The 14,526-nt window shown below is 52.0% G+C and overlaps 1 protein-coding gene across 8 annotated transcripts in view; it reads left to right on the top strand.

Moving 5' to 3' along the window:
• TLCD4 (TLC domain containing 4) overlaps positions 1 to 10,823 on the top strand; it is a 66,422-nt gene extending 55,599 nt beyond the window's left edge. For all 8 annotated transcript variants that reach the window (XM_066353325.1, XM_066353323.1, XM_066353320.1 and 5 more), the window contains exons 5-7: positions 1,799 to 1,893; positions 2,969 to 3,042; positions 7,989 to 10,823. In XM_066353325.1, coding sequence (XP_066209422.1) covers positions 1,799 to 1,893; positions 2,969 to 3,042; positions 7,989 to 8,310 — 491 coding nt within the window. In that variant the 3' untranslated portion in view covers positions 8,311 to 10,823. The remainder of the gene's footprint in view (positions 1 to 1,798; positions 1,894 to 2,968; positions 3,043 to 7,988) is intronic.
• The last annotated feature ends 3,703 nt before the right edge of the window (positions 10,824 to 14,526 follow it).

Below are 14,526 nucleotides of genomic sequence, written 5' to 3'. Positions count from 1 at the left end.
CGGTTTCCACCCCGAGAGCCGCTTGTCCCCGTCTGAGATTGACGTTCGCCCAGCGGGAAAAGGAAACGGTCCTGCTGACGTTCTCGGAAGTTTCTGTTCCATCACCGGACGCTGTTTTCTGAATCCTGGTGTTGGGATTCAGCACCGTTTCAAAGAAAAATTGATGCCTTGACCCTCTGTGTATTTGTGGCCTTTTGCTGTTTTGAGTTCATATTTAATTGCATCCTTTGTTTTTTTTTATTTAATTGTGTTTACATAGATTCTAGGGTCACCCCGAATGCATCCCCCTCCCCCATATTCCCCTCAACATCTCCTTTGCCCCCCTCCCTCCAGCGCCCTCCCCCCTTCCCTTCAGGTTTATCCATGATCTCATCCCCTTTCCCTCTGTCCTCTTTTCCTCTGGTCTCTTTGATCCCTCCTCTGTCTCAATTCCGTTCCTCAGTTCTCACTGTTCCTTGGATTTCTCAAATGAGTGAGGGTATATGATATTTTTCTTTCTCTGCCTGGCTTATTTCACTCAACATAATAGTTTCCAGGTCCCTCCATATTGTTGCAAAAGGTAATATTTCCTTTTTCATAGCCCCATAGTATTCCATTGTATATATGTACCACAGCTTTTTAATCCATAAGCACCCTAGAAGAAAACATAGGCAGTAAGCTCACCGACATTTATCGTAGCAATATATTTGCTGATTTATCTCCATGGGCAAATGAAATAAAAGGCAGGATAAACAAATGGGACTATATCAAACTAAAAAGCTTTTGCACAACTAAAGATAATATGAACAGAATAAAAAGACAAACCACACAATGGGAGAACATATTCAACAATACATCTGATAAGGGATTAATAACCAAAATTTATAAAGAACTTGTAAAACTCAACACCAGGAAGACAAACATTCCAATCAAAAATGGACACAAGAAATGAATAGACATTTCTCCAAAGAGGACATACAGATGGCCAATAGGCAGATGAAAAAATGTTCAGTATCACTAATCATTAGAGAAATGCAAATTAAAACCACAATGAGATATCACCTCACACCTATCAGAATGGCGCTTATCAACAAAACAACACAGAATAAGTGCTGGCAAGTATGTGGAGAAAAGGGAACCCTCCTGCACTGCTGGTGGGAATGCAGACTGGTGCAGCCACTGTGGAAAACAGTATGGAGATTCCTCAAAATATTAGAAATGGAACTGCCCTTTGACCCAGCCATCCCACTTATAGGAATATATCCCAAGGACACCATATCACCAACTGAAAAAAAAAATGCACCCCCACGTTTATGGCAGCATTGTTCACAATAGCAAAGATCTGGAAACAGCCCAAGTGTGCATCCTTTGTTAATTTTTAAAATGTTCTGTTGAGTTTGTGTTACAGATGAGTTGGTCACTTTTTACCTTTTCGGAGGCCGTCTCATCTGTTTGAGTTATTGTCGTGCTGGATGGAGATCAGTCATTTAAACCTCTTTGAAGTTATTTTTTACTCAATAATAGTCTTTTCACCCTGACCCTGGGACCACGTTTATTGTTTGTGCTTTGAGCGGTGCATCTTGCCGTGGGCTTAATGCCCACACGGAGGCTCCGCCTAAGGCTGCCCCAGCGGAGGGAGGGGCACAGGGTTCCCGAAGCCGGTGTTCACGGGAAAGCGGCTCGGGGCCCTGAGCCGCCCGAGCGAAGCGCTGTGGGCTCGGAGAGCACTGTGACGAGCCGCTGGGAGCCGTGCATGCACCTGAAGACAGTGTGGCTTTCTCCTGTGTAGTAATCTCACGCCCACTTCTCCTCCCGACAGATCTGCTGATCCTCGTTCTGTACTGGAGAGTGATCGGGGACAAGTACTTCGTCGTTCACCACTGTGCTTCACTGCTCGCCTTCTACTACATACTGGTGAGCGCTGGATTCGCAGCGGCCTGACCCTGGGGCGGGCGTGCCGACGGGCACTTAGTTCTCAGTCCATGCCGGCCAGCTCCGGACGCGCCCTGCGGCCCCTGTAGTGCGGGGCCATCCTGTTAACAGAAGCAGGGACTTCCCTCAGGTGTCTGGGTTAGGTCTCTGTTTGGATTCGTCACCTTTGAGAAGGCAGACGGCTAAGATTTCTTGAATTCTCCCATGAAACCTTTTGCACCATGTAACTACTGGTAGCCGCCTTCCTAGAGGCATTTCCGATGAAACTAGACCTCGCCACAGCAAGTGGGACTCTTCCTCTAGGCAGGCGGCCGGTGTGCGCAGACACCACAGGGACCGGAGGTGAACCGTGGCTTCTGCCGTGACTAACCGTCAAGTATCGTGGTTTATAATGTGTTTACTAAAAAATAACAGAGCCCCTGAAACCTACCCCTGTGATAGGACCTCTCTCACTGGTATTTCAGTGGGTTTTCTGGGGGGGGGGGGGTACAATAATGAGGAATCACAGAACCCGAAGGTCATCGCTTGGCCCGCTCCCTGGAGTGCCCCTGTCACCCCGTGCTGAGTCAGGAATGCCGTGACAATTTAGGGAATGGAAAGGGGACTGTTACTTTCAATTAATTTTGTTGATCTGAATATGGATGTTTGTACAAAAGAAATCTGAGTTTGTAGAGAAGTACAGGGCTTGGTAAGTATAACGGTTTCCAGGTCTGACTCTCCCGAGAGAACGATGAACGGGACTTGTACACTCCTGAAGGTGCTACAGTGTCACTAGTGGCCCTTTGCATTGAGACTGAGGCGGCTGCTTGCGGTCTGTTTTCACACGGGACCAATATATACACAAGGGGACGTAAGTGTCCAATACGCTTTGTCTTTTAAAAATAATTTGACGTTCTAATGACGTTTCTGCTTTCTCATCAAGAAGAGATCAACCCTGCGGACGTGGTCTGTTTTGATGTTGGTTATTTTACACGGAGGGGCTGTCGGCTCTGTCCTCGGTGTTTGGAGGTTGTGATGAGGGCGTCACCCTGACCTGGTGTCTCGTGTCCGTCCCCAGGTGGAAGGCAAGCTGGCGTACATCGGGAACTTCCGCCTGCTCGCAGAGCTGTCCAGCCCCTTCGTCAACCAGCGGTAGGTTTCGGGTCATTCGTTACTGTAAACGTGGACCGTTTGTAGCCTGCGGACGATCTTTTCCCGAGAGTAGGAGCTCTACAGGACCAGCATGTGTGGTGGGGTGGCAGTCGCCATGCACAGCGCTGTGAACACAGCCTGCACGGCAGGTGTGTGCTCTCCGCTTCCGCGTGTCCTTCCGGCCCTTCCACGCATTCGCCTCAGCTTCCTCCTCGGTCGACTTGCTGCAGTTATTCCCTGAGAGGTTCACTGTGTGTCTGTGTACTCGTGGTCAGTGTCCGTGTTGTGTGTCTGTGTACTTGTGGTCGATGTCCGTGTTGTTGTGTGTCTGTGTACTCGTGGTCGGTGTCCGTGTTGTTGTGTGTCTGTGTACTCGTGGTCGGTGTCCATGTTGTGTGTCTGTGTACTCGTGGTCGGTGTCCGTGTTGTTGTGTGTCTGTGTACTCGTGGTCGGTGTCCGTGTTGTGTGTCTGTGTACTCGTGGTCGGTGTCCGTGTTGTGTGTCTGTGTACTTGTGGTCGGTGTCCGTGTTGTGTGTCTGTGTACTCGTGGTCGGTGTCCGTGTTGTGTGTCTGTGTACTCGTGGTCGGTGTCCATGTTGTGTGTCTGTGTACTCGTGGTCGGTGTCCATGTTGTGTGTCTGTGTACTCGTGGTCGGTGTCTATGTTGTGTGTCTGTGTACTCGTGGTCGGTGTCCATGTTGTGTGTCTGTGTACTCGTGGTCAGTGTCCGTGTTGTGTGTCTGTGTACTCGTGGTCGGTGTCCGTGTTGTTGTGTGTCTGTGTACTCGTGGTCGGTGTCCGTGTTGTTGTGTGTCTGTGTACTCGTGGTCGGTGTCCATGTTGTGTGTCTGTGTACTCGTGGTCGGTGTCCGTGTTGTGTGTCTGTGTACTCGTGGTCGGTGTCCATGTTGTGTGTCTGTGTACTCGTGGTCAGTGTCCGTGTTGTGTGTCTGTGTACTCGTGGTCGGTGTCCGTGTTGTGTGTGTACTCGTGGTCGGTGTCCGTGTTGTGTGTCTGTGTACTCGTGGTCGGTGTCCGTGTTGTGTGTCTGTGTACTCGTGGTCGGTGTCCGTGTTGTGTGTCTGTGTACTCGTGGTCGGTGTCCGTGTTGTGTGTCTGTGTACTCGTGGTCGGTGTCCGTGTTGTGTGTCTGTGTACTCGTGGTCGGTGTCCGTGTTGTGTGTCTGTGTACTCGTGGTCAGTGTCCGTGTTGTGTGTCTGTGTACTCGTGGTCAGTGTCCGTGTTGTGTGTCTGTGTACTCGTGGTCGGTGTCCGTGTTGTTGTGTGTCTGTGTACTCGTGGTCGGTGTCCGTGTTGTGTGTCTGTGTACTCGTGGTCGGTGTCCGTGTTGTTGTGTGTCTGTGTACTTGTAGTCGGTGTCCGTGTTGTTCGTCTGTGAACTCGTGGTTGGTCACCTCCTCCTCCTTGTGCCCGAGCCCCTTTGCTTCACACCACAGCCTCCTGACTTCCTCTGACCACCTCTGTCCTCTGTCAGGGGCAGCTTCTTGGAGGCCGGGGCTCCTGGGCTCTTCCGGCCCCCTGACCTCGTACTTCCCCCTGGCGAGCTGCACTTGCAGGGTCTCGGCTCTCTGCTCATTTTGGCGTCCTGGACTTCGCAGGAACTTTAGAATCGCAGGTCAACTCAAGGTGCACTTCAAGCAGGTTGCTTGCTTGCTGTGACCTTGGGCACGTCATTGAACATGCCTGTGCTACAGTTGTGCCACTTACGGGGCAGTGACCATAGCATTACCAGAGCCCTGGCCACGTGCCCCAGTCTGGCTGAGCGTGGGAGAGCCGTCCACCACCTCTCCTCTGTTGTCTTCCACGTGGCGCCCTGAGCATGGAGAGGCCGGGCACAGCGCCTGCTGGCGTCCTCCCGCGGCCCCTGTTCTGACGGGGCGCTCGGGGGCTTTCCACGGACGCCATCTCGTCTCCTCTGCCACATGTCCCCCCAAACCCCTTCTCGCGTGAACTTGCCCGAGTGCCGGAAAGGCCTCCTGGCTCCGGAGTCATTTTTCAAGCCTCACCCCGGGGACTGTGTCCATCACGTTTGAAAAGCAGCTCTTCCGGGCTGGGCTGGGTCCCTCACCTGTGTTTCCATGGTGGCGACGGGCAGCCCTTAGGATGAATGTGTTTCATTGTTAAGCCCTGTCCCTCTTTTTCTGTTTCACATTTGTCTCTGCATTTCAACCAGTAACGTTGTGGTGGAAGGCAACTTCTCTAAAATCAAGGTCCTGAGCTCCTAAATTCCCAGAGTTGATGTTCGTTAAAGAGGAATGTTTCCATGCCCGGAGCCTCTCCCTGGCCCCCGAGATAAGCTGGGGTCAGCCCGCGGCCAGGCTCTGCGTGGAGCCCAGGAGCAGCCCAGCCTCCACATTCTCACTGGGGTTTTTCCAAGGCTGTCAACAAAGGTCCAGTCTGTTGCTCGCAGCGACACTTGTTAAAATTCTCTTCATTCCTCTGGAGCTTGCAGTGTCCCTTGGCCCTGCCGCGTCCCTGGGCGGGGGCTGGGTCTCTGACCCCCCCTGCCCAGCTCCCAGGCTCCCTGTGGGGGTGTTTCCTTCTCCCTCCTCCCCCCTCACTTTTTCTTTCTATCTGCAAGGAAGCCCTCACCGCTTGGCAAATGTGAGTTAACATAATAGCAACAAAGTAGACGACATAATACAAAACAAAAACCCCAAATGTGTTTATATCATTTGCAAGTCGCCCAGTGAGAGCCGCACTGAGATTACCGCCCAGGAAACCTAACTGGAAGGTCCGAGTCCCTTTAGGGGGCAGCAGGGGAAGGGGGGCTGCAGGGACCCAGGCGGGTGGTGCTCCGCGGGGCGAGGGAGGTGACGGACACGTTCCCTGCTGCCCTCCCTCTGTACCGGCCCCGGGTGACGGGGGCGGGGTACAGGCAGTGTGTCCTCCGCCTCAGTGCTCCGAGAGCCCCAGCTGTCAGCCTCTGTTAGAATGAAAGGGTGTCCCGGTTCGGTGAGAAGACACGGACCCCAATACAACAGGGGGTCCTTCTGCCACGGGAGGAGGAGGTCAGGACAAGTACAGAACTGTTATTTCAGCTGGGATTGATCTATGACAGCGGTTCTCAACCTGTGGGTCGCGACCCCAGCGGGGTTGCCTAAAGCCATCGGAAAATACATAATGCATATCAGGTATTTACATTCCGAATCATAACTGTAGCAAAATTACAGTTATGAAGTAGCCACCAAAATTAGTTTTTGGTTTGGGGTCACCGTAACATGAGGAACTGTATTGCGGGGTCACGGCATTAGAAAGGTTGAGAACTACTGGTCTGTGAGGTCTCTCCTTCAGAAGGGACCAGGCACTGGGCACGGGGCAGCTGGCAGAGGATGAGCTTGGTGACAGCACACGACAGGGCACGGTCATTACGTCTGGGTTTGTAGATCATCACCTTTGCAGACAGCCAGAGATTGGGAAAGGGTGTCAGGTGCTGGGAGAATGGGCTAAAGACGGTGTCGGGCAAGTGGCATCGGAGAGAAGAGCCAGTCAAGGGAGACCAGCTAGCACACCGTTGTCGAGGGAGACAGGCTGAGGACCCCCAATTCTAATGGCGGCAGGGACGTGGCCATCAGGGAGGGGTTAGGAGGGACTTTAGGAGGTGCGGTGGACGGGGCTGAGTCCAGACTGTGGGAGCAGTCCAGGAGGTGCGGTGGACGGGGCTGGGTCCAGACTGTGGGAGCAGCCCAGGAGGTGCAGTGGACGGGGCTGAGTCCAGACTGTGGGAGCAGTCCAGGAGGCCCTCAGTTTCCAACCTGGACGTGGAGTCCACTGTGATCCCACAGGGTGAGGTGGGGAGGGTCGGGAGAGAAACGGGGTTTTCCGTGGGGGTGGCCGTGGGGAGGGTCGGGAGAGAAACGGGGTTTTCCGTGGGGGTGGCCGTGGGGGAGGGAAGGTCCCACATGGGGTCGGACACATTGGAGAGTCTGTGACGAGTCAGGTGAAGAAATACGGACAGAGACATAGAGCTTAGGAGAGGACGTGAAGCCGGACGTCTGTAGGGTGCTGAGCCCGAGCATGGAGGGGGATGGCCTTGGTGTCGAGCTTGTGGACGGAACTGGTCCCCGAGAGGCACCCATGTTTCAGGGACGAGCAGAGGCGGCCGGGACTGAGAGGTAGTTAGGAAACCGGGAGGCCGGAGGGAAGTCGGGGGCGGGCAGTGTCACCTGCTCTAGAAAGGCCACCTGGGGCGTGGGCGGAGAGGAGCCCACCGTCCTCGTTCTGGGGAAGCCGTGGGGGACGGGCTCCTTCTGGAGGGGACAGCAGCCGTGTTGGACAGGGTGGACCGTGGCAGGAGTGTCCGTGAGCAGGGCGGGGACTTCTGGAGGGGACAGCAGCCGTGTTGGACAGGGTGGACCGTGGCAGGAGTGTCCGTGAGCAGGGCGGGGACTTCTGAGTGAGGAAGGCCTGAGCCTGTTGGTAAGGGAAGAGGGAGGGCCGGTGAGGGGGAGCTGGGGGGCAGGGGAGGGGCGCTTGGGTGACGGATGGCGCCCGAAGCGTGGGGGAGGGGCAGCGGGATGGGAGCGTGGGGGAGGGGCAGCGGGGTGGGAGCGTGGGGGAGGGGCAGCGGGGTGGGAGCGTGGGGGAGGGGCAGCGGGATGGGAGCGTGGGGGAGGGGCAGCGGGATGGGAGCGTGGGGGAGGGGCAGCGGGATGGGAGCGGGCAGGAGGAACTCAGCCGAGCGCACGGGCCAGAGTGTCTGCGGAGGCGAGGGGAGGCCGGGCCCGGGCTCTGGGTCCGTGAGTCCAGTCAACACCGTGGGGTCTGCTGGTGGCTGAGGCGGTCAGTTTCTACCTCTGGGGACTGTTTCGGCTTGTGTCCCTTCCTGTCCTGTCCGTCCCGGCCGAGGGGCCCGGCTCCCCGTGTCGGAGAACGGCGTTCGAGGCGCAGAGTAACCGGGGCGTCTCTTGACTTCTCCGCAGGTGGTTCCTGGAAGCTCTGAGGTACCCCAAGTTCTCCCGGGCGAACGTGGTCAACGGCGTCCTGATGACGGCAGTGTTCTTCCTGGTGCGCATCGCCACCATCCCGCCCCTGTACGGCTTCATGCTGTCCGTGCTCGGGACCGAGCCCTACGAGCGGCTGGGGCGCGCGGTCCAGGCCACGTGGCTGGGCTCCTGCGTGATGCTGGACGTGCTGAACGTCATGTGGATGGTGAAGATCTCCAAGGGCTGCCTCAAGGTCGTCTCGCTGCTCAGACGGGAGGGGAAGCCCCGCGGCAGCCTGCAGAACGGGAAGCTGGACTGAGTGGCGCGGCCGGCTGGCCCGCCTGCTCCTGCTGCGCTCTGTCCGTCTGCCTGTCTGTCTGCCTGTCTGCCGACCGATCGGGTGAATTCCGGCATGTTCTTCCACTTCCTTGTTAATTACACGTGTTACCCAGGGTCTCAGTGTCTCTCTCTCTCTCTCTCTCTCTTTTTTTTAACTTTTATCTTTAGACAAGAGAAACTAAAATTTTGCTTTTCTTCCCCAAGATTTCCTTTCTGATTTTCTTCCGCATTATAAGCATGGACAAAAGAGCTTAACAGTTGAAATAAAAAGTTATAAATGTCATGGTGAATCGTTTCGGAAGCCCGGGAGCCTTCAGCACAGCGGAGGAGGTGCCTGTGCCCAGCCGTGTGCCTGCTCGCGCTCAACGAGGCGGTTCTGCGGGAAGAATGGAACTGCTCCTCTGTCAGGGGCCCGCAGCACCGTGTCAGACGGGGTGGACTCCTGAGCTGCTGAGATGTCCCTTTTCCGGAGGCAGTGACGAGTGTCGTGCGCCCTCCACCGCGGTGCGCCGTCGCCTGAACCGGTGAAGCTTCTGGCCCTGGGCGCGTGCGGCCAGTTCAGTCCCGGAAGACAACGGCTGCACGTTCTTTCTCGTTTTAGCATTTTATCAGATTATTGCCTTTCTGTCGCGTCCTGAGGTTCAGACGGGTCTCAGCTCCCTGACAGACGCATCCCTCCTCCTCCGAGACCCGCATGTGGCTGCATGTGGTCGATGGCCCCTGTGCCCGGTGGGAGGGGACCCCTGGGGACGGCGTGGACCCTGCCCTGTTGCTGCTTCTCCGGCAGTTTTTCTATGAAAAATGTATCCTTTCTGTTTGCCCCGAGTTCAGAACCAGCACCATGGGCACCGAAGTCTAATATAATACGTATTTATCCTACTCCTAAGGTGAGCCTCATTTTGATGTGAAACGCTACAAAAAAAAATCAGTGTTCCCGTTTCCCTCAGAGTTTAATTTACACCCATATTCGCTTAGCTAGTATTTTAAGGGCTTTGAAATTTCTGTCTCCCCTGAAGTACAGGGGAGCAGTGATCATTTACTCCAAGGGTTCTGAGGACCGAGACGGCTGTCCGCAGGAAGGCCCGTGGCTGGGGACTCGGTGTCCGCTGCGGGGTCTCTGTGGGCACACGCCTGCTCTGACTCTGGCCCTAGCCGTCCAGATACGGGATGCTACAGTTAGCTGTGATTGCCTTTTTTAAAAAAAAATTATTATTATTATTTCTGTCAATACTTGAGTTTTAACGAGTGTCTTCACTTAAGAAAAACAGAAATTTGATTTAACCGGTGGTAAATACTTGAACTTAATTGAACTCAAACCAGAAGATCTCCTCCTCCCCTTTCCCAGTCTAACTCATTTTCTCTGCTCATGTGATGAGGTCGGGGGGAGGCTGGCCGGCTAGTTCCAGACTCCTGCTCTGACGTGATTGGATTCGATGTGGTTATCTGATGCAGATAGAGCCTGCTCGAGTGTGAGAACGTTTAGAGACAGTCATTGAAACCTCGTACAATGACCCTGTGATGAAACGGGATGGTTTGACTTATCCTGGGTGGACTTATTTTTGAAAGACTCACAATGTCATCGTATTATAACTCATGTACAATACAGGTAACTTGTTTTTAAAGTTGCCCGTATCCCACAGAAAATCTGTTGCTAAACTCCGTGCCGTTCACATTGTGGGTGCTCAGGTACAGATGGGGCGTTCAGAGCGGGCGCGGAAGCGGGGTTTTATCTTGTTCTTCTCTTGCTCTTTTGCAGGAAAACCGGCCTTTTTCAAAGGAAAACATTTATATTAGAGAACTATTTTGGAAATTTTGTCCCTTTAACAAGAAACAAAACTTGAAATAAATATTTTTGACTCTCTTTCTACAACAGAGAAATCTATATATACATATATCAATAATATATAGAGAAATATATAGAAATACAGAAAGATTTCTATAGTTCCTGAATACAGATTTTTTTTTCAACTCACCCCCCAAATGAGCTCCAGTGAGTCCCCAGAAAGCAGTCTCAGTTTCCGGACCTCGTTTTTTATTAGGACAGCCACTTGCTACATATAAGTGTCGTTAAGATAGAGACACTTTGAACTCCAGTTTGTTATTCCCTGAGTAGGCAGCTGTTATTTGTGCTGTATCCAAAATGGATTCTATGTATCCCTTTAGTGAACAAACCAGAAGAAACGCTACAGACTGCTGTGTTATTTAAAGTCAGACACGCCCCCCCCCCCCCCCCCCCCCCCCGCGCCCGCTGAACCCCACCCCAGAGCGGTATAGTTCTGTTCTCTGTCCACCCACCTCAGACACAAGAGCATGCCATTTGCTACACAGTGAATTTTTCTCATTTTTGGAGGGACAGACTTTGGCTAGAATTTTACCTGTGAAGTATTTTGACGACATGGATGTGCACTTCAGCAGTTCTATTTGGCATTCTGATTTTCACAACTCTGTTAAAATATTTATAGAAAATAAAAGCCCATTGGTATATGTTTTTAAGCGGCTCTATTTTTTTCTTTTTTCTTTTTTTGTAGAAAAAGAGTGAGTCACAGCCTTTTCGAATGTGTTGGCGTCGAGAAAATAAAAAAATTCTTACCAAACGTTGAAAACGACCTGAATGGCATGTGAAACCATAGATTCCGTGTTAGTGGCTTTATTTTATTTGGGAGAGATGATACATCGGGAGCCTAAGCTTCTAGGGTTTGCATTCTGGTGTCCAAAAAGGTCTCTTTTGATAAGTACTGTTTGCATTTATTTAAGACACAGAATGGAGTCTTAGATCAGCGCATAGACATTAACTTCTCCCTAAGTCGTGGCTTGATACCTTAGAGCAGGGGTCCCCAAACTTTTTACACAGGGGGCCAGTTCACTGTCCCTCAGACTGTTGGAGGGCCGGACTATAAAAAAAAAAACTATGAACAAATCCCTATGCACACTGCACATATTTTAAAGTAAACAAACAAAACGGGAACAAATACAATATTTAAAGAACAAGTAAATTTAAATCAACAAACTGACCAGTATTTCAATGGGAATTATGGGCCTGCTTTTGGCTAATGAGATGGTCAATGTGCTTCTCTCACTGACCACCAAGAAAGAGGTGCCTCTTCCGGAAGTGTGGCAGGGGCCGGATAAATGGCCTCAGGGGGCTGCATGCGGGCCGTAGTTTGGGGGACCCCTGTCTTAGAGTAAGTTGAAATGCAATTTTGATTCCTGCTGTTGGGTTTTATTTTTCACAGGCTAGCCCCCAGTTCTACACTTGCTCTAGAGAACCATTCCTCTCTGGGATGGGGACCCAGCCTGAATGTGGGTGACGCCGTTCATTGTCACGTGTTCAGAAACCGTCTTCTCCTGGAGATGCGTGCTGCAATATTAATATTAAAGCCTGCTGTAATACAGGGGTCGTCAACCTTTTTATACCTCCCGCCCACTTTTGTATCTCTGTTAGTAGTAAAATCTTCTAACCACCCACCGGTTCCACACTCATGGTGATTTATAAAGTAGAGAAGTCACTTTGCTTTATAAAATTTATAAAGCAGAGTTACAGCAAGTTAAACCAAGTTAAAGCATATAATAATAATTACTTACCAAGTACTTTATGTCGGATTTTCACTAAGTTTGGCAGAATAAATCTTTTATAAAACAACTTGCTATAGTTAAATCTATCTTTTTATTTATACAATACTTTGGTTGCTCTGCTCCCTGCCACCATGAAAGCTGCAACGCCCCCTAGTGGGCGGGAGGGACTAGATGGACTACCACTGCTGTAATAGATCATGTTTGTATTATATATTCATTTTTAAGGGCAACAAACATGTCCCAAAAGACACGAGTAAAATGAATGTTTGCACAGGTTTTGGTCTCAGGGCTCCTCCTCCCTCCACGGGGGGACAAACAGGCCTTGAACTGGCCTTGAGTGCTCTCGTCTGTCATCTGTCGGACGGCTCTGAAAAGCCCGCGTGGTTGCTGACCGCCCGCGACACTTCTTGGAAGGCTATGGACGTGTGTCCGTGTTTGCCTTCCACGGGAAGCCCTCAGGTGCAGCTCAGCTGAGGAGCAGTGTCTCCCAGCAGGTCCCCGCCAGCGCGGCAGGCAGGCCCCCCTGTGTCAGGAGGCCCCCGGGGCCCCCAGGCCAGCGCGGCCTTTGCCACACCGGGTCGGCCACAGCCACGCGGGAGCTGCGGAAAGTGCATTCCCACGCGAAACGAGTGTGAGGAGCGTGACGAGGCGGCGAGCCCTGGAGCTGGGGGAGACATGGTGGCTGCCCCCCCCACCCCCCACAAAGCCGTGATGATGCTGCTCCCTCCATCTGGGAGTCGTTCCTCTGGGTCCTTCTCGCCCTCCACCTCACCCTCCTGACAGGCTGACGATGCCACCAGGACCGCCCGCCCGGACACCAGCACCTTTCTGTGCCAACTTTAGAGAGCTTTCCCGTACCCTGATTCTCCCCCCACCTCCTGCGGCAAAATGAAAGTTTCCCAGTACAGTTCTTTCCTTGGGGGAAAAGAACAGGGAGTTCAAACAGGGATCTGACAAACCACCACTTATTAAGAGGCTGTAGGAAGCCGTGTAGCGTGTAATAATGCTTGTCGACAACACCCAAGCACAGCTAATAACGTCACGGCGTGAGCGAGACACCCACGGCTGCTCTTTGTTCTTAAACTGGTTTAGCAATAAGAGCGTGGTGGCACGCCTCCCCGGGGAGCCATTGGACGCGGCCTGTAAGTGACCTGCCTGCGTGCCTTCCCTTGGAACCCAGGGACCCCGGGGCATGTTGGGGTGCTGAGGGTGTGGCGTGGACAGGACAGGTGCCGGTGGGCGCCCACCCACGTTAGGGAGCCCTGTTTTTTCATCCGTCCCGACTCACTCCCGTTCACATCTCTTCTGAAGAGCGAGCTGGCCGGCACAACGGCTTACCTGGGCTTTACAAAGTACCCCGGCCACCGATGTGAGCCCTGGCCCTTCCCAGCCCAGCCCTCAAAACTGCCTCTCCCAGAGTTGTGAGGAGGTCGACCCTGCTCTGGAGACGTGTTGGATGGTGGTGGGGAACTGGGGGCAGCAGCTGAGGATGGGGGGGGGGGTCTGCGTGGAAAATGTTGACACCGAGGTCCTTGGAGGGCTGGGCTGCTTTGACATCAGGTCCCTGTGTTTAAGACCAAAACCCCTGGGGAATAGGTCTGAACCGCAAAAGATACAAATGCCCCCGGCTGAAAACTCGTTACTGTCATCTATCTATGGCTCGACATGTTTACGTCATCCCTTATTGTAGTGAAGTGTGCGTTAAGCTTATTTTTTATGTCTTGGGTAATGGAGCCTGGGAAATGTAACTGAATAAAATGTGCTCTTCTCTGTTTTCATGTCTTGCTCTCGGTTGGCTTCTAGTTTGATGACGTCTACTTGTTCACTGAAGGAAACTTCTTTGCACCAATAATAATACCCTTACTAACTTATAACTAGGATGAGGTATGACATTTCGGGGGTGATGATTAGAATTTGTAATAATTTTAGACATGGGTTTCATTTGAAAAAGTTACAAAAGAACTGCAAGTCAATGCGATAGCTGGAGTGATGGATTGACTACCCCCCACCCACCCCGCCCTGAGACTATATGATGTTAATATTTAATTGTCATAAAGATTTTGGAAGTCTTTCAAATTAAATGGAACGTTTTTGAGGCCCACACCTTTTACTTGAGCTCCAGAAGGCTGAAGTACTTCTGCTTCCTTTATAAGAATGCGAGCCTTGGTATTTTAGAAATCAATGTTGCTCAGATTTATGAGCAATTAAAGCAGCAATGTGACATTTTGCTTTATTTTGGTTTCTGGTTGTCCTTTATGGGAAGGGGGTGAAGAGAGACCTTTAGGTAATTCCCTCCATGTTTTGAGATGTTTGTATTCTCTGTTGGTACGTGTGCCGTTTTAAAGGACACACAAGCTCAAAGTACTCAACTGCGTGTTGTTAGACAAGGTCGGCATTGCTTTGTCATGGCAACCCTACTTCACATTCATATGAAGAATGTGTATGAAATCAATATCCTCATCGCCCCTCTGCCCAACGAGGACCTTGGAGTTTTACTGTGTTAGAATACTCATATGGTGCAAAGCTTTGCACTTCGTGAAAAAATCAAATCAAATCACCGTGTTTAGCATGCAAAGGTTTGAGTCTGCATGGTGCACATTTTAATAGTAATTCATGCATCGAT

Source organism: Saccopteryx leptura, chromosome 11 (assembly GCF_036850995.1).
Source record: "Saccopteryx leptura isolate mSacLep1 chromosome 11, mSacLep1_pri_phased_curated, whole genome shotgun sequence".
NCBI lineage: Eukaryota > Metazoa > Chordata > Mammalia > Chiroptera > Emballonuridae > Saccopteryx > Saccopteryx leptura.
The sequence above is the reverse complement of the archived record's forward strand: the minus strand, read 5'-3'. Positions and strand labels throughout refer to the sequence as shown.